Source organism: Onychostoma macrolepis, chromosome 23 (assembly GCF_012432095.1).
Source record: "Onychostoma macrolepis isolate SWU-2019 chromosome 23, ASM1243209v1, whole genome shotgun sequence".
In the NCBI taxonomy this organism is placed as follows: domain Eukaryota; kingdom Metazoa; phylum Chordata; class Actinopteri; order Cypriniformes; family Cyprinidae; genus Onychostoma; species Onychostoma macrolepis.
This window is the reverse complement of record NC_081177.1, coordinates 8,314,025-8,334,429: the sequence shown is the minus strand read 5'-3', so window position 1 is coordinate 8,334,429 and position 20,405 is coordinate 8,314,025. Positions and strand designations below refer to the sequence as shown.

At 37.4% G+C, this 20,405-nt stretch overlaps 1 protein-coding gene across 1 annotated transcript; it reads left to right on the top strand.

The window, feature by feature from the left end:
- Nucleotides 1–824: 824 nt before the first annotated feature.
- lima1a (LIM domain and actin binding 1a) lies at nucleotides 825–20,312 on the top strand. Its single transcript, XM_058762281.1, has 11 exons — nucleotides 825–1,024; nucleotides 3,937–4,088; nucleotides 5,371–5,413; nucleotides 7,079–7,414; nucleotides 14,511–14,568; nucleotides 14,844–14,950; nucleotides 15,651–15,728; nucleotides 16,104–16,149; nucleotides 16,369–16,412; nucleotides 16,511–16,644; nucleotides 18,694–20,312. The coding sequence occupies exons 2-11, from the start codon at nucleotides 3,967–3,969 to the stop codon at nucleotides 19,640–19,642; spliced, it is 1,917 nt and encodes a 638-aa protein (XP_058618264.1). The 5' UTR covers nucleotides 825–1,024; nucleotides 3,937–3,966; the 3' UTR covers nucleotides 19,643–20,312.
- Nucleotides 20,313–20,405: the final 93 nt, after the last annotated feature.

Below are 20,405 nucleotides of genomic sequence, written 5' to 3'. Positions count from 1 at the left end.
TTCTGTTTCGTTATTATTTCATTTGTTTATGTATTTCTGTTTTATCGAAATCTATAAAAATGTGAATAAATGTGCTCAGCAAAATGGTAATTAGGAAAAATGCATTAAATAATATTTAAGTTTTTTTTCTTATGATATTTGTTCATATATGCCCATTCTCATGTTTATAAAAAATAATAATAATTTATTCCCTCTTGGTTCTCAACATGACACAATTGAGTAAAAAGTGGAACATCATCACTTTTCCATTTATGAAACACCAACAATTTCTGAATTAACGTGCTTGACAAATCCAGGAGAATATTTTATAGAGTTTTATTGGCCCCCTTAAGAAAAATAAGGCATTAAAGTATACAAATTTAAAATTTGGAAATAACTAATATTTTTATTTTTATACATTTACAAACCTTTTTTTTCTGAGGAAACATGTATATATATATATAATGTGTTGAAAGGCGTAATATAACACTGTGGAATGTCGTGTCCAGTCTCAAGTAAGACTTCCACGTGACTGGGATTAAAAAAAACTGATTCATTTCCTGAAGTCTCCTAGACAGGCTCCTCTGTGAGACATCATTGCTTTGTGTTCCCACAGTTTTATTTTATATTAGAGGAGAATTTAATAAGAATCTCTAATGAAGTTGCACACAACTTACAATCTTTATTGTCCTCTTGAATTCTTTTCATTTTGGGGTGAAATATGAGCAGGACATGGAGGCGGGGACTTTTGCTCACTTCCAGGAATCCTGTGGGATTCCCAGACTGAGTAGAGGCCTTGTTGACTCACTCTGTCTGTTCTTCTGAGAGTCTGATGATGAACTGCTGAGCCCAGAAGTGGGAGGAGCCTTACCTGCTAGGTGCAAAGCAGCTCTCTTCCCATTGGCTGAGAGGAGTCAGTATATTTCCTCACTCACAAACAATGTGAGAGTGAGCAGAGGCAGAGTGTTCAGAGCATTGAGAGGACAGACAGAGAGGCCGAGAAGAAAACTCAAACGCACACCCACTGAAAGACTGCAAGTTTAAAGTAAGTATGTTTTGATTTGTGATTCATGGGCCTTTGTTTGAGTTGATGAGTTCAGAGGGAACACAAGCTTGTCATGTTTTGCATTTTGAATGCATGCTTCATGGTTTTGTTTGATTGAGCTGCTTCTCACTTTTCACTTTGCTTTCAATGGTCTCACCAGCCGATTTATCTAACTTGCTAAGTGAATTTAAAGGGGACAGCTTTCTTTTCAGTAAAATGTAATGGAAAACTTACTGCATTTGTTAATTTTAGAAAGTCATTTTTGTGTAAAACGGGTTGAGAGTTGTAATACGTAGTTCAATGCTAAATATCAGTTATTTGTAATCAAAGTTAAATGAGCACATACATTTCAGCATTATTTGTGTATTGCATGCATTATGAAAATTGTTGCGTAAATGAAAAAATAACTAAACAAAATATTTCAGAATATTTGTATTTATTAATTTGAAATAATCTTAGCAACTTAAAAGGAAATGTGCATTCATTTGAAACATGATTCTGAGAAAATATTTTTTTATTAAGTTTTTATTTTTACACGCTTTCACTTTTTAAAACTGTGATTTCCAGGCCTGGAAAAGTTATGAATTTAATACTGAAATATTACTTTTGACTAGCTATAAATTGCTTTTTGTGGTTTTTAAAAGACTATAATGACTGGGTGAAGTATTGAAAATGTATTGGTCAAAAGACGTTGGAACCTTTCTGATAATATGATTAAAAGCAGAGCGCAAGGGTAAGTCAAACCTGTGGGAATAAACTGTAGACTTGTCTAAGCATGCTGATGTGACCTGAGTGTGATATTTCTGCTTCATTGAATTCATCTGAATGTGCTTCTGCTTAAAATGACATGGGAACATTGCGTTTATGATGAATGGATGAGTGTCTACTTGAAGCAAATCAGCAATTTTGGAAAGCCCTCGTCTGTAACTTGTTGACTTTGAGGAAGTCCTGATTTATGAGATGAGAGCGAGAGTGTCTCATCTTCTGAGTCACATCCTAATGTCTCAATATGAGAGATCCTTGAGAAAACGTAGATCTCTCAGAGTATTAAAACTTAATAAAGCTAATTTTGGGTTCCTTTGATGTGATTCTTTCTCAGGCAACAGACTATATAGCAGATTAAAACTCTGTTTATGGTTTTATGTAAGTGAAGTAATCTGAGGTAATGATGACTCAGTTGCTGTATCAGCAGCTTCAGTGACATTTTAACTGCGAATCTGCTTCTTTCTTGCATTAGCTAAAACAAAGCTCTTTGCTCAACTGTACATGGTGGAGAACATGTTTGAATTGATATATTTCTAAAGCTAAGATGCTTTTAATGCTGTTGTTAAAATAAAAGATGTTAAAAAGCTGGCTAATTTGAGGAATTAGTATTAGTATTATTGAAACCTAATCATAGTTATTTACTGAGAAAATTGCTGTGGCAAGGAAAATTCTGATCCTAATCTTTACATGGATAACTTCCAGCAGTTTCTGTCTATTCATATAAGATTCTCACCTGTGTGTACGTGATGAATTCATGGGTAAGGAGCGGTTTGCGGTTGCCCACAGATGATTGGTTTCCTGTGAATTTTGTAAGTACCTTAACGGGCATGACCTCATGTGATAAGAGAATTGTTCTGCTGTTTTCTGTCATATCAGGCATAAGTCTGAGCATGTCTGGATCTACAGGTGTTGTGCACTGACGCTGAATGATTCATTCAAGAGTGATATGGTAAAACAATCATTTCTCCCGCCTTTGAATGTCCCACAGGTGTTTTGGGGATTTCATGACCCATTTGATTTGTGCAATCGCATGATTGCCTTGAGTATAATTGGATACCTATTTTTATTTTATTTTTTTTTCCCCAATGCATTGTATTGGGCCAGCTTTTTTTAACGTCTGATTGTAGGGTTTTCAGTTGTTTAAATAAAATTCAATTTACCACATTTCTATCCACACTGAAAATTAAAGGTTTCAATAGGGGGTTTTCACTGCGATGCCATAGAAGGACCATTTTTGGTTCCCTAAAGAACCTTTTAACAGTTTTTATAACCATTTCTTATAGTCTATAGAACAATTTTATAGTCTATACTCTTATAAATAAAGGTTCTTTATCGGCATCTATTATTCCATGAAGAACCATCCATGGAACCTTTTCAAGGCGCACAAGGTTCTTTATAGTGGAAAAAGGTTCTTTAGATTTTTAAAATGTGCTTGACATTAAGAAAAAGTGGTTCTTCTAAGAACTGATCACTGAAAGGTTCTTTGAGGAACCAAAATGTTTCTTCTATGGCTTTGCTGCCTTTTAGAACCTTTTATTTTTAAGAGTTTAAAGAACCTTTTGTGGAAGAGAAAGGTTCGTGGATGTTAAAGGTTCTTCATGGAACCATCAATGCCAATATAATAGAACCTTTTATATTTAAGAGCGTATTGGGAAAAATCATTACTTTATCATCTGATATTGTAATGAATTTTGATGGTTTAATAAGTGGTACTGAAAAATCTAACTTTTCTATATATTGGGGGGGTTTCTGAGAGTCTTGGTTTAAAAACTCCTGGGCTGGCTATGTAATCATCAAAGGAGCAAGTAATTTTGTCTTCATTTTAACAATCAGCTTTTAGAGCAGCAGAAAGATGGAATTTAATACCCGTTTATATTAGACAGTGTACAACATTTAGTATTTTTAAAACTACGCTTAAAGAAAATCAAATGTGTAATCATTGACTTGATTATGATGTCATTTTGTTTGTATTGTATTGTCTGTGACTGAATATTGCAATTTTGTAACAACATTCTGCCCAGGGACTGCAGATGAAAATTAGCTTTATAGCTAACTCTGGCACAACGCTTCTGTTGTGCATCGTCCCTGCATAAATAAATGAAACAAACTAAACTAAACTAATATTTGAAATGCCTCTGTCATAACAGAAGTCCTACTGAAGACATCAGGAAACCAAGATGGCAGTCAGTTCATTTAATCGCGGGCAATGGGCCTCACAGTCCTTGCGAGTTACAGCAAAGGAGCTCTCCATTGTTGGCGTGCGAGGCAAAAACACAGCCATTGCTGAGCGATTTTCCAAGTAAGCAAATTTCAGGATTTGCATATCTAAAACTGATCTCACTTGTCTCTTAACCTCTCCAATTTGCTTTCACTTCAGCACTCTTTTAGTGCTCTTTAGACCTTGTTTCTAAACCTTTTTTACGATGCACCTCTGTTTTAAAAGCTGCTGTTTTGTTCTAAATTGGTTTATGATGTTCAGACCTCTGCTCCAACATTATCAGGAGGTTCATCAGCAGAAAGTGCTGTCAAATCCTACAGTGATGCTGTCAACACCCAGACACACAGTCAAATTATTCGAGGCGCATTTTGTGAAATTTAATACAGTTTAATTTAATTAGCCTACAAATGATATACTTTACATTAATGACAAGTTTACTTACATTGACCTATGAGAATTCCAAATACTTTCTCACATTTCTTGTTTTAAAAATGTCAGAACTCTAAAACCCATTTTCAGTCTGGTCTCAGTTACTGGACCACTAGCGTACATGTTTGATTTACAGCTACATATCTGCTGCCCGACTCATTAGAAGCAGCTCGGTCAGTGTATTTCCTGTGCGGAGGAATTTCTCAAAGCATCTGGAGTTGTTCCAGTGCATCTCCTGTCAGGTTTTCTAATGTCTTTTCCAGCGTTCTGCTTTTGGCTTCCTTTCTACACCTACATCAATGACTTCACCATCCCAAGTAGGCTACTGTAGATTTGCCAGCTGGCTTAGTGAGCATTAAAGAATTCAAAGCGAAGGATTAAATGGTTTCGAGTCTGATTACTGACCTATGATAGGTGTGGGCAAATATAAATCATGTGTTCGGCTGTTTTAAACTGTTGCGTTTGTTCAGGCCTGCAGGACTATGATTATCATCATTTTTGTAGTCTTTATCACTGTTTTTCTTTCCAACTAACCTACATTTAGAGCCAACGATTAGTTTGAATGTTGATTTCCTTTGAAAATCAGATGGACTTCCTGCTTCCAGTGCTTGGGAATGTTTTCAAGTCCTTCCAACAGATGGTTAGTGTATCTGAAACCCCTTTAGGCTAGATTTCAAGTTTTGTTTTTAACATGCCGTGAAAATAAAACTGGAAGCAAAATCAAGACAGTCCAGTTCATCAGTTTGCACTCCTACATGTGACCACTAGGGGCCACCAATGATCAAAGGTGATCTTTTAGTTTTTAGGCAGATAAAATGGGCAGAAATAGGCAGAAGTCAAGCTTCTGATGATTAGTTTTTAATATTCATAGAAACTAGCTACTCTTCCTGAGTTTCAGCTGAGTGAACAACACTTCCGCTTCATTTCTTCTCAGGTACCAGAAAGCAGCAGAAGAAACCAGTTCAGACAAGAAAAAAGTAAGTTCTCACCACCTTGCTATTCATTATCTAGTTTTCTATCTGAAAACTGCACTATTAAACTACTGCTGCTGCTGTTTAGACACACATGCATTCAGTGTCAAGTCATCTCAATCCCTATTTAGACGTCTTAATCTGCAGGTAATTCCCATGCGCTTTACATAACTGGTCCAGTCAATCTGTGTCTTCTGAATGGTAGTGTTTCTTCATAAATAAAACACTATGAGGAAGCTTCAGTAAATGGTGTGAGAGTTTGTCAGGAGCTGCAGAAATGAGGATGAGCAGGATGATACTCTTGTGGATGTAGGTATGAACTATATGACTCTATTTGAAAGAGAATGCAGCCGTTTCGTGTTATGAAGGTTTTGCATTGAGGTTTTGTTAAACTTTTTTTTTTTTTAAATCAAGGGTTTTGCTTTCTGCCCCATTGTGTGGATGCCTTGCATTGTTTTGCCAGTTGGTTCAGTGTGTTTGTGTCAGACCTCATAATTGTCTGGAATTTGAATAGCTGACTCCAGAAGACATCTTAACATCAGCCTGAAGTATGTGAGCTGTTGTAGCATGCATTAAAGGGAGGAAACTAGGGTCAAATTAGCACGCCTTAGTTGCTTTTGCATGTAAGCACACCACAACAGTATGAGTTATACTTAGTAATAAAAGCTAAATAGATTTTTAAACTCCTAGTTGATTGATTGGGGGGGAGGGGGGGGTTCTATTTATAAAAAAAACTTCTTAATTCATAACATTGTTATTAAGCTTATAAGTACGGTACTTTTTTTTCTTTTCCTAAAGTAATTCATGTCTGTGTTCAGAATTCAAAATATTTTAGTACTAATTTATAGTCTAAATACATTTTTTTATTATTATTATTATAAATTTAAAGTATTTTTATCAGTTTGTATTCCATTAACCATTAAACAAACTTAACAAAAACATTTTTAAAACTTAAATTGAACCTTAAATGTTAACTGCTCACACAACCTGGACATGTGACTAAGCTTGTAATATCCTTCAAACTTTCTTTTTCCCCCGTTTCCTGTCACTACTTCCCCTTTTTATGTTCTTCCTGGTTTGTCTGTCCTGTTGTAAGGGGGTTGGCCTAGTTCCCTCATGCAGATATTTTCTAAAGACTAGCATCTGGTGCTGCATTTTTTCCCCCTCATTTCCACCAGCACAGTCTGAGGGAGCCACTCCTTCCATTTGCCAGGTTTCTGAAGCTTTTGTAGTCAACCTTTTCCTAACTGACTAACAATTTTGTTTAGCCAATTGCTACTAATCCAGATATTGACAAGATACTCTCAATCATTTATATCTGCTTACTGCTTTTCCTGAGTCTTTCTCTGTTGGTTTTCAGTGTCAAAATTGTCATAAAAGCCCTGGAGACATTCAGTCAGTAATGTATTTTTAATCATGAGTGTATGTATTAGTGTTTATAATTAGATCTTTATTTAGGTCTTATTAAAAATTTAAGATTGACTTAATCTGTATATACTGTTATTTAAATTTGTATTTTTTTTTTTATGTTTGAATTTCAATTTAGATAGTTATAGATCAGTACAGTCAGACTCCATTGTCTGGATTGTCTTCTGTCGAGATTAGAGTTTAAAAGTTGAGAAACCCCAGGAGTGAACACACTACTGACAGTCTCTTTGTTCTTCTTTACAGTCTCCAGAGAAGTCGGCTCCTTCCTCGCGCAACGGGAATCTGAGTGTCCTAAAGCAGCTCTGGGAACAACCAGCGGAAACGCCTACATCTCTAGAACCCAAAACACACTCCACACAGCAGGAGAACCATCAGCGACAGCCTTTAGATCCCAGTGTTAACACCTCACTGGAGTCCACAGACGGCCAGCTTGTTGACAGCACAGAGACCCAGTTGTTGAGCGACAGTGACCAGGCGATGGAGAAGTGGACGCAAAGAGATGTGCCCATCGAAAAGCCCACAGTGCCTCTCAACAGTCTGAAGATGATGTTTGAAAAAGGCGAGACCTTTCACAACAATGTAAGTACAAATAATTATCTAAATTGGTGCATATCGAGGGGTGAGAACCAGAAGGGTGTAAGTGACATTCCACCAACTTTACAGGAGAGACAAAACAAAAATTCTACCATAGTTTGATCTGACTTTGTGTACTGATTTCAATTGTTTATAATACAAATGGATGACAGTACTTTTGCCAGTAGAAAGAGCTCATTAAGAGCTTTCATTTGATGTATATATCTCCATTTCACCAAAAATGTCACTTACGTCCTTCTGGTTCTCAGCCCTCGAATTATTATCTTAATTGGGCATCTTGTCAGTTTAGTAGATACCACTACTTGTATGTATAAATGAACTGAAAGTGTGTGTGCAATTTAAAAGCCCAACCCTCCCCAACTTTTTAAAATTATAATATTTTTACAATCTTATAAATGTTAATTGACACTTCTTGGACCAAAACCGTCAAAATAATCAGTGTATTAAAATGATTTCTGAAGGATCATGTGACACTAACGACTGGAGTAATATGCTGAAAATTCAGCTTTGCCTCAGTAATAAATTACATTTTAAAATGTATTAAAATAGAAGACAGTTGTTTTAAAATTGTAATAATATTTCAGAATATTGCTGTTTTTGATCAAATAACATAGCAGCCTTGGTGAGCGTAAGAGAATTTTGTTTTAAAAATATTACCAACTCCAAACTTTTGAATGGTAGTATAATTCCTGAATGGCATGTTTTTGCAGCTTTGTTCACATTCATAAATGTTCAGGTTGGACTGGGGAGGATGTTTTGCATTGTGACTCAAGTAGTAAGTCTAGTATGTACAGTAGTACGTCTACTCCTATGTCCCCTTGAAGTATATTAAAGTTTGATTAAGTGCTGTGATCAAGACAACACGATCAAACTACATCTGTCTGTTCTGCTGGCTAGATATCCGCTTGTATTCAAAACATTCAAGAGACCGGTCATGCTGTGAATCACATGGTCTGTGGTCATGAAGACACAAGTGTGCTTCTCCAGTCTCCCTCTGAGCTCTAAGGTTGTTTCTGTTGGTCACTGCTCTGAAACAGCCTGCAGGATCACTATTGTTAACTTGTGTTCTGTAACCTTGCATTAAATGTTAGTGCTGCTTGCTAATTCTAGCATTACTTCTCCTATTGTTCATACTTGGAGTTAGAAAAACAAAACACAACAACACTCTAACATTGTTGTATTAAATTTTGTCAGAAGATGTGGAAGTCAGGTTTTACGAAAGCTTCTTTTGAAACGAGATCCACTGATTTGAATTTCTGATCTATTGTTCTCTGCTAGTCTGTGTGGTTGTTGATGACAGGAACATTCTTGTGGTGTCTTTTTAGTCATGCCTCGTCTTCATCTGACATTTTGCTTTATTCTTTAATCTAATTTTTCACAAAGGTTATGTGTTCAAAATGTACTGGGACCTCACCGTGCACAATGGTGTCTCTTGTTTGTTCCACGGACTGCAAAGGGAGTCGTGGCCAACATTTTATCTGCAAAAGAGTAAGCTGTTTTGAAGTAGCGTGGGTGGAGGAGAGGGAAAGACTGAAACTGAATGCATTTTTCCCATTGTACCGTCACCACTGCATCACTAGTGGTTTAAAACGTCCCAGCATGCAATGAACTTGGATCCACACCATAGTTAGTGGTTCTTGCAAAGACAAATTGTAGTTATTGGGGTTAGAGACTTTTTCCCATCCCTAATCCAAACTTTCAGTTAGTGATTTAAATTTGTGAATAGTTTAGTCCAACAAGACATTTCATGGAAAAGAAATGACTCAAAAGAACACTAGACACTGATTCGGTTCTTGAGTTCACTTTAACTCACTCAATGATCTGGTTGCAGCCGACTACATTTGTTGTGTGATTTTTTTTTTAATTTTTGGACTTGGTAGTTACACTGAATAATTAAAATTCATTTTTTGAGCTAAACTCAAACTCCTCACCCTGTCAAAAGACATTTTTCATCATTAAACAGGTATAAGGTTGCTCTCATTCAAAGTCTTTGCTGTTCTCACCGGGGGGCTGATGTCATGAGATAAACATCCACATGATCACTGCAGGGTTCAGGCTCTCTGCTCCCATCAAAGCCAAACTTCTCTCCTTTAACCTGAGGGATGGTCATGAGGGAGAGAGACGGGCTGAAATGATTTGAATTCATCATCCAACTCCTCCAGCAGTTTTTATTTATTTTTAAATCTGCAGCAGAGATTTTCTTTATGAATGTCGCTGGATATTGAATTTGGGCTACTTTGAGAGCTGAACTGAGTAATGAACTGCTGAGAAAAGCAGTTAATAAAGAGAAGTTCCAGATATGACTAGATGTAATGACGTGCAGAGTCTGAAGGGTGGACACATTTCATAAGAAGCTAGAATTTCGCAGATGTTTTACCATCCAGTGTGCGTCATTTAGTTTTATTAGTAATTTTTCATTTAATTATTTTGTTAATAATAAGTGTGTATATATGCATGTACAGGTGCTGGTCATATAATTAGAATATCATCAAAAAGTTGATTTATTTCACTAATTCCATTCAAAAAGTGAAACTTGTATATTATATTCATTCATTACACACAGACTGATATATTTCAAATGTTTCTTTCTTTTAATTTTGATGATTAGAGCTTACAGCTCATGAAAGTCAAAAATCAGTATCTTAAAATATTAGAATATTACTTAAGACCAATACAAAGAAAGGATTTTTAGAAATCTTGGCCAACTGAAAAGTATGAAAATGAAAAGTATGAGCATGTACAGCACTCAATACTTAGTTGGGGCTCCTTTTTGCCTGAATTACTGCAGCAATGCGGCGTGGCATGTTATGAGAGCCCAGGTTGCTCTGATAGTGGCCTTCAGCTCATCTGCATTGTTGGGTCTGGTGTCTCTCATCTTCCTCTTGACAATACCCCACAGATTCTCTATGGGGTTCAGGTCAGGCGAGTTTGCTGGCCAATCAAGCACAGTAACACTATGGTCATTGAACCAGCTTTTGGTACCTTTGGCAGTGTGGGCAGGTGCCAAGTCCTGCTGGAAAATGAAATCAGCATCTCCATAAAGCTTGTCAACAGAAGGAAGTATGAAGTGCTCTAAAATTTCCTGGTAGATGGCTGCGTTGACTGTGGACTTCAGAAAACACAGTGGACCAACACCAGCAGATGACATGGCAGCCCAAATCATCACTGACTGTGGAAACTTCACACTGGACTTCAAGCAACATGGATTCTGTGCCTCTCACTCTTCCTTCAGACTCTGGGACCTTGATTTCCAAATGAAATGTAAAATTTACTTTCATCTGAAAAGAGGACTTTGGACCACTGAGCAACAGTCCAGTTCTTTTCTCCACAGCCCAGGTAAGATGCTTCTGACGTTGTCTCTGGTTCAGAAGTGGCTTGGTAGCCCTTTTCCTGAAGGCGTCTGAGCGTGGTGACTCTTGATGCACTGACTCCAGCTTCAGTTCTCTCCTTGTGAAGCTCTCACAAGTGTTTGAATCGGCTTTGCTTGACTGTATTCTCAAGCTTGCGGTCATCCCTGTTGCTTGTGCACCTTTTCCTACCCAAATTCTTCCTTCCAGTCAACTTTGCATTTAATATGCTTTGATACAGCACTCTGTAAACAGCCACACCCTTCAGTAATGACCTTCTGTGACTTACCCTCTTTGTGGAGGGTGTCAATGTTCGTCTTCTGGATCATTGCCAAGTCAGCAGTCTTCCCCATTATTGTGGTTTCAAAGAACAAGAGATACCCAGAATTTTAGGGATGTCATTTATTCAAACTCAAATGTAAATATTCTAATATTTTGAAATACTGATTTTTGACTTTCATGAGCTGTAAGCTTTAATCATCAAAATTAAAAGAAATAAACATTTGAAATATATCAGTCTGTGTAATGAATGAATATAATATACAAGTTTCACGTTCTGAATGGAATTAGTGAAATAAATCAACTTTATGATGATATTCTAATTATATGACCAGCACCTGTATGTGTTAACTAAACTTCATGCACTAAACTAATCCTGAAATAAAAACTAGACATTAAAAATGACTAAGAATTAAAAATGACTAAAACTGTAAAATTAAAATGAAAAAAAAAGAAAATTGACAATTATATAATATATATTTTGTCAAAATAATAATAATGATGATAAATTGTGTATGTGTGTGTGTGTGTGTGTGTATGTATGTTAACTGCACTAAACTAACTAAATCTGAAATGAATAAAAACTAGTAAAAATGACAAACAAAATTAGTAAAACTTTAGCTAAAATGAAAATTGACTTATAAAAATAAAACTGATGCAAAATTTTAATAAAATATAATGGTATCTCGATGCTAAAATAACAGAATAATAATAGTGTCATTATAATAAGATAAAAGTGTGTAAATGTATAGATTTATTGAATATTGCATAATCTTCAAATTTTTAAAAATATCTTCCTTTTGCCACTTTATTTCAAGGATTAAATGAAATGAAAGTGTACTGAATTTTTTATGATAGATAGTATATGTGTACTGTACATATTTTATCCTTTGTCACAGATTTTATGCTCTGATAGGACACTCCTCATTTCTAGCAGGCCGTGGCTCAGATGTTCCCATCTTTTGTGTGTTTTGGATTAATAGAGGGTCTTTTGTCTGGGCTGATGCCCCCTATGGCTGCGCTGCTTTTGCCTTTTGTACTGTGTTTATTTCCCGCTCCCCTGGTGTCGGCACACCAGCCTGGAGACGCTGCACTGATGCCTGGCCGGCTGGTTCCCCCACAGCCGCGCTGATGGCTAATCCACGATTGGGGTGGGCTGGTTTCAGCCCCCTTGTTGGATTTAGAGGTTCAAGCAGCTGCCTACCCCACCCCACCCTCTCAGCCCTCCCCCTCTCCATCTCTCCCGCTGCTGCCAGCAAAACACTGGCATGCTCACCGTCTCTAATCTGCTCTCAGAGCACTGCCGGGCTTTAGGCAGACAGACTCGGCTCTGTAAATCTCCAGGAATCACGGCGGACCGCCCGTTGTTGTCTGTCTGATTTTAAATAGGTAAGACACGTGGCTTTTAGATCGATACTGTTATTGTTACATGTGGAAACTCTCTGTTGGGTGGGATGATGTCAGTTTTAGTTCCTGTCGTGCTGCTTTCCTGAGAACAATGACAATGGATACAGCAGACTTTTTGGAGGATGTGTTTGTCCTGGGATTGACTGCACTGTTGTAGGACTGTATTTGTTAGGCACTTCAAAAGTAAATGGTTTTGTTTAAGTGTCATATTCTGAAACAAAAGCTAAGACTTAATATCACTACATGAAGAAATACAACGTTTTCCCTCCCATTTAATTGCTAGGTTTATTATATTGAAGTATTGTAAGCAAACAGGAACAGATGTTGAACTTTATAAATGTTGCCCGTGATTTTAATGAATAATTTACCGAAAAGTTTACGGATCAAACATTGTGACAAAAGCAGCTCATTTGATCTAATATTTCACGTCATGCAATTCAGCCACATCAACAGGGTCTCAAACTGTTGGGTTAATGTTGTGGGTTTAGTAACGGGTTGTTCTGTTCTCCATGTGTCTCAGTCCGGTGGGTGTAGAATTGCATGAGAGCAGTTGTGCTGTGTGTGCTGGTGGTGTTGTGGCAGTAAAGCCAGACGCTGGTGTCTGTCCACGACTCTCTCAGAGCTCATTAGAGGATTATTGATGTCAGTGGAGGAGCTGGCCGGCCAGAGAAGGAGACATGTTTAAACACTGCTGTCATGGCTTTAAATGTCTCTTGTCACATTGCTAATTAGTGCTGTTTACTAAAGTATTACTTTAGCTCATGGGTTGGGGGATTTCAACAAACCCCTTACCCAGAGTGTTAAACTTTGGGGTGTAATTTTGTTCTGCACTGAATAAGGCTTAATATGAAGATATCTGTATCTATTTATTTTTTGCTGGGCAACAGATAAAAAAATAAATCCTAGAGACTTACATTTTGAAGGAAGAACTCCGGTGTTGCCAAGTCCGCCCGGGGGTGCATTGTTAGATGCCTATGGTCAGTAGTTCCATTGAACTTTAGTGGTAATGACAGAACTTGCGACCATAATTGCTGTTGGGAAACGCACCCTAGAACATAATTTTTGACTGAGAAGAACCCCCAGAACACAATGTTGCTAGTCAATTTCCCCTGAAAAAAGATTGGGCTTGTTTTGGCCATGATTGGGCAAGTTTTGAGAAGCAATTCACTTTGTTACACAGACCCAGAACACCTTAGCATCCCCTTAGTGATGCCCTTGCAACCATCTGGAAGCCCTTGGCAACCACATAACAACATTGAAAAACCATTCAGAACACCTTCGCCTCTGGCTTGCTCAGTTGGGGACACTTAATTTCTAGCGATTTTTGCCGATTTGATTGCACAGATACTATTTAAACTAAACTGAGCGAGACAATGACATCTCTGAATTCAATAATGAAATGCCTTTAACTGAAAATTGAAAATTGAGTGTTTAATCTTATCATTATACATTACTGACACTCTATCCTCCAATTTGATACTGTTAAGTGCTTTGACACAATCTGTATTGTAAAAGCGCTATATAAATAAAGGTGACTTGACTTAACCTTAACCACGACATAAGAACACCATGGCACTCAGAATACCCTAGCAACCATTTAGCAATGCCTTAGCAACCACCCAGATCACTTGGTGACATTCTAGCAACCATCTGAAACACCCTACCAACTGCAACATGCTAAATACGCTCAGAACACCTTAGCAACTGCACATTAACATCATGGCAACCACCCAGAATACTCTAACAACCATCTAGCAATGCTTTCGCAACTACCCAGTCCCTAGCAGCCACTAGGACATGATAATATGAGAAACAGGAAATTTTTGTGAGGGGAGAATGGAAATGAGATCAAATTTGCATTGGGTCTGACATTAAAGTCTGTGAAATTACATTGAATATCCTGTTTCATTCTGAAATGCTTCGCATTCAAGTAGTAAAATGGGTGTCAAATGGCTAGTCACATTTACTTGAAGGACTTCTTAACGCTCTCTTTTTCCTTGTTCTGTGCTTAGCACTCTTCATTAACACTCGTTTCTTTGTCTGTTTAGGTGTCCAGTGAGCCTGGGAAAACAGGAGACAGTGGATCCGAGAACATGGAAGATAAAGGTACAGAATTAAAACAAACACACTAAACAAACACACGGGTCTTGTTCAATATGTTTTCAGTTACATGATCTCACATCTTGAACTTCCTGCTTCCTTTTTGCAACACTGTAAGAATCCGCTTTCTGGAAAGTGCTGATGGCAGTTCTGTGGAAATTCCTGTTTCCCATTCCCGCTTTGACCTTGTGGCGCACATACTTTTTTTCCCCATTGTATTTCATTGAGTTAGTAGAGACCCCCACTGACTAATCTGACTCTTTTTCTTCCGTTCTTCACAGAAAGTCTTGACTCTGGAGTCAAAATGGTGGAGTCCACCCCTCTCAGGGACCGAATGGCCATGTACCAGGCAGCTGTGACTAAGCACGATTTCCCTTCCTCCCCCACTGTGAGTGACAACCCCCTCTACCCCCCTTCACCATAAACACTCCCTCCGTTACCATCACACCGTATGATTTCATCACATGCAAATGTTCAGTCTTTCTGCTGACATGACACTATTTGCATCTGGTTTGAAGGGATAGTTCACCCCAAATTGAGAAGTCTGTCATCATTCACTCCTGTTGTTCCAAACCCGTATGACTGACTCTCATGCAACTTTTAAGTCGCTAAAAATCCCCAAGAATCTTGACATTTGGCCTTAGATCTTTTTGAGTGATGTCCAAAATTGTAAATGAAAAGCATGAATCAATGAATCTGCTCATAAAACCCATCTTAATGATTAATGCATGAATTGGACTGCTCTGGTTTATTCAGATTTCAGGATCATCAGAGAATAATGACACAAATTTTAGCCAGCTTTTCTTGAGGTTAGTTACAGATATATAATAATGTAGTCAAGAGTCTTATAGACTGTTTTATGGTATTTTGATGACCCTTTTCTGAGGTTTTATGATTTCAGTCCTATTTTCCCATGCAAATGCAGCTTAAAAAGTGATTCGTTTGTGTTGCATCCTAAAGTTTTGGAATGGAATGCCTTCAGGATGATAAAATGATGACAGAATGCAAATTTTTGTGTGTACTGTTCCTTTAAGGGAGCACATGCACAAAGATAACCTTTTTCCTTTTTGTGTTCCTGGTTCTGGCAGAGTGAACCAGCAGACAATGAAGTCCGCAGTCACAGTGGGAAGCAGAAGGAAAATGTGCCGCCAGTGTCTCCTGATGTGGTGAGAACTAACAACATGAAATACTCGGACTGAACAGACTCTATTTGTTTTTGTTAATATATGATCCTGGCTTTATTGTGTACATACACATATTTTGTTCATCGAACAACTTGCCCCACATCTGACTTTGTTTTTGGCTGAATCTCTTAGATTTTTTTTTTTTCAATCTCCTGCTTTTCATGATGCAGTCGATTCCTGTGTTTTATTTTTGTTGAATATCAGGTTTTAGTCAGATGTCACATTATGAAAGCAGAAAGGGTTACAACTGCAGTTTCATCTTACAACAGATTATAACTTTTTTTTTTTTTTTTTTTTAAATTAAAGTAGTAATGTTGCTGGCACTGGAGACTTACTAGGTCTCTTTCTATCTTGTAGGGCTCTGAATCCAACACTATGAAAAGTCCCAATTCAGACAGGAATGGTGAGTCTATTACAACCACACTTGCATACAAATCATGAGTGAAATTTCTACTCGTTATTAATCTGAGCTTAACTGTATTTTGACACACAGTGAGAACTGATCATGCTTTATTTTATGACTAAACTCTGTGTTTTATCAAATACATGCACTGTTAGTCACTTGGAAGTCAGCGCCCTCTTGAGATAGTTTTGCTGAAACAACACTGCTCTCATTTTACAGGCTCCGTTGTAAGTCCTGATCAAAACCAGCCTAAAACTGTTAGGGTGAGTACTCAATCAGTATTAACTTTTATTTTTATCTTTTAGTTTAGTTTTATCTCTGTATTTATTTATTTTTCTAAAACACTGTTGTGCACTTGTAGACGTTCCGTTTGCCTGTCCGTGAAACCTGCATCACGTGCCTTAAGACTGTGTACCCGCTAGAGAAACTTGTAGCGAATCAGCAGATTTACCACAACACCTGCTTCCGCTGTGCCTACTGCAACACTAAACTCAGGTGAGGACAAGAGACTCTACTTCTGAAATAACATTGAGTACACTACTTAAACAATATTGTGAATTCTTTTGTGCAGTCTCGTCAGTGTAGGTTATGTTTATGTTGAATATATGTGTAGAATGCGTTATTTAACAGGCAAAGTGTTTCACTTTACTAGTATTTCTTTAATTGTTTTAGTCTGTTTTTTTTTTTTATATAAACTAGCCTACTAAATGATCTGAAACAATCATATTGGTCACGTCCACAGCAGGTTGTCAGTTTTGTATTTGAGTTTTACGTTCACACACATTGATTATTTACAAAAGTGGCAACCGGTTTCGGTGAAACTCTGCAGTGTGAACTGAACTTTACTGGACTAGTTGTCTGTTAAGTGTCCATATGTCGTGTAGTTCTGGTGTTGTGCCCATTTTCGACTCCCTGCCAAATTATTACCCCCCTTGTTGAAATCCCAACCTGATTGCCTAATCCTAACCCCTCCCCCACACCTAACCCTAAATCTGCCAATACCAGGGGGGTAATAATCTGGCGGGGGTCAGAATTCGGCACTACACCGGTAATTTACAGAAATGGAGATGGGTCATTCTTCAGTTGGGCGAATGAGAGGCAGAATTTGTAAAAATGCTTGTTTTGTTTTTTTTCTAATAAAATGTATTGCTCTGCATTTAAAATTAGTTTAATATGCTATATCCATTCAAATAAAAGCTTAAGAACGTTTTTATTTTTAAACAATTTCAATCAAAAACACTGATGACACAGCCACTTATGTCATTTTGAAGTAACACAACAGACTTTATATTGCAAGTTACTATAGGCTCTGTGGTGTTACCAGAAAAGACAGTAACTCCAGACTTTTCTAAAAATGGAGGTTGCCATCATGATGATTTCAAGATCAGGGGACATTTTGGAAATAATAATAATTATGTATTTATCAAAGTTTTGATTAAAATGTGTCAGATCTGCATGTTATTAACATAACACCACAGACACTAATAAAGTGCAACACATGAAATTGTCAGAAATGTAGCTAAACTTTTTACATTTACACACGGGAAGTAGTTCTTAAAGGGGTGACATACATTGATGTAACGCCACAGACATGAATTTGGGGGACACAACTTTTTTCTTAAATATAACAAAATATGTATTTAAAATTTTTTTTTTTATAAAATTGTACGTTAAATAAAATCCATATTCACAATATAACCACTTTATTTGTGTTAAATGTTATATTGTTGCAATTACATTCCATGATACCTCTCTAAGGTATGGTGGGAACATCCATATTTTGTTAGAAATGCAATCTCTAAAACTCAATTAAATATGTATTTTAAAACAAAAAATGTAACTATTAACAGTGCACAAATTGTGTTTAACGTACAGAATACAAACATGCAAACATTTTGATTTATTGGTATTTAAAGTAGTGCTATCAAGCAATTAATCGCATCTAAAATAAAAGTTTTTGTTTACATAAAATATGTATGTGTACTGTTTATTTATTATGTGTGTATATGTAAATACACACACATGCAGTATATATTTTGAAAATATTTACGTGTGTGTATATGGGACTCAAACTCTACAGTCAGAACCAAAAAAAAACCCCTTGGTTAATTCAAATTTGACTAACTAATCATTGTCAGCTGTGATAAACTTTAACAAATGCTATAGGCCTACTTACTGAATCTTTGACATTTACTATGGTTACACAGGTGACATTCACGGTTAGTGCGAGAATAAGAAGGGTTGGGTTGTTTTGTCACAAATTTAGCCAATCTGAATTGACTTTTTTTAATTTTTTATTTTTATGTTGGAAAAGCTAGTGCATGTCATATGGCATTTTTCATACAATCAACTTTATTTTTATTTTTTTGTCTTTGTCATGATGCACCATTTTTTTGTCTTGTCTACGTTATTCCTGACAAAATAATATAACCTTTTTTCAGTAAAAGATCTAGAATGCCATTTAGGACAGGACTTGTGTATTTAAATGTTCAAGTTGGTTTGTTTCTAATCTCTCGCTATGTTTTGCTGCTCTCTTTTGGTCAGTCTGGTGAACTACGCCTCTTTGCACAACAACGTCTACTGCAAGCCGCACTTCTGCCAGCTGTTTAAAGCCAAGGGCAACTATGATGAGGGTTTCGGCCACCGACCCCACAAAGAGCTTTGGGAGGTGCGAGGAGAAGGAGCCGAGGAGCAAGTGAAGCTGTCACCTCAAGAAACCACGTCCAGCCCAACAGTAGAGGAGTCTCCATTGGTAAAAGTTAATGTGCTTGCGGCCACTTTAGAGACCCGAACCCTGGCCACCTCGGAGAGGGTGGAGAAGCCACTGGAGACGGGACGACTCAAGATATCCTGGCCTCCGCAGTCAGAAGGGGATGAGAGCGCAACCCATGTGTGTGGATCCTCAGACGGCAGTGGCATCAAACCCATCCGCCCGAAATGGCCTCCAGAGGGCGACACGGTATCAAGCAACTCAGACCAATCTGATCTCCCAAAGATTCGCAGGAGCGTCTCACTCAAGGAGAGAAGCAAGCCGTTTTCCATCTTCAGCTCTGCGCCGGTCGCTCAACCCAGCAAGATTTGCCAAAGATCTCTGTCAATTGAGAAGCCAAGCTCGGAGGAGGAAATGTCACCCGTTTCTTCCACCACCGACACGGTGATCTCTTCCGAGGACATGACCGAACACAACTTATCAGAAGAGGAGGAACAAGGTGAAACAGAAACCAAGGAGGAACCCAGTGAGGAAAAGATGGAACAGGAGGAGAAAGTGGAAGCACAAGAAGAGGAACTTTCCTCCCTAAAATGCAGCTCACCGGTCAACAGTCCTTCATCGCCCCCCGAGAGCGAGTCTGGGTTGGATCCCGAGAAGAACCAAGGTTCACAAGATGTGGGCTTTTGGGATGGAGAAGAAGCTGAGGAAGACAGAGCTGATTTCTCAGTGGAGGACCTCATTAAGAGGAACCGTCATTATTACGATGAGGATGATGTGGTCTGAGTGATAGATTAGATGTCCATGAACTCTCATTTCCCAGAAGCACCAGCGTATTTTCATGTAGTCTCCGTTTGTGGGTCTCTGTCTGTCTTTTGTGCAATTTTTTTTCGTGTTTTCAGCTTACTCATGTGCCTATAAATGTAAATGAACTAAAACCCAAGTAGTTGGCAGGTGATTCATAAGGTTTCTCTAGTCTAGATGATACACTAGAGCTCTTACTGTCTCTTCAAGCCTAGTTTTATGAAATTTTAATTCATTTGGTACTTTTTCTATGTTTTATATATTAATAGGCTGGAATGTTTTATTAAGCTGCTGTTCAATTTCAGAAAAATTGCATCTCTAAACAATTAAAAAAAAAAAGAAAAAAAAAAAAAAAGTTGCTATTGCTTTAAGAATTTATTAGGCCAATCTTAGTGTTCAATTCAAGCACCCATCTTTTGTTTTTTACTTCACACAAGTGGTCTATCACTACTGTAATGCACTTGGATGTACTTTAAAGCTTAAACACCCGGCTGTACCACATTTGATAGGATTGGCAACCTTTGAATGTTTTAGTTTATTGCAAAATTGTATTTAACTATTTTATGTCACTTTTTTTTTATCATGGGACCAAATATCTTGGAATACTTTTGTTTCAAATAAATTTACTACTACAAAGTCTGGAGCGAGAGAGTATTATTTTTCTACAGAGGTACTTGTAATAAATCCACCCCCCATATAAGTGAGCATGAACCAAACTTAATGTCTCGCTTTTTTTTTTTTTTTT

Coding starts and splice junctions, on each gene's coding strand:
- lima1a (XM_058762281.1), top strand. CDS start 3,967: ATGGCAGTCAGTTCATTTAATCGCGGGCAATGGGCCTCACAGTCCTTG. Junction 7,415..14,510: donor GCGAGACCTTTCACAACAAT/GTAAGTACAAAT, acceptor TTGTCTGTTTAG/GTGTCCAGTGAGCCTGGGAA. Junction 16,413..16,510: donor ACCAGCCTAAAACTGTTAGG/GTGAGTACTCAA, acceptor GTGCACTTGTAG/ACGTTCCGTTTGCCTGTCCG.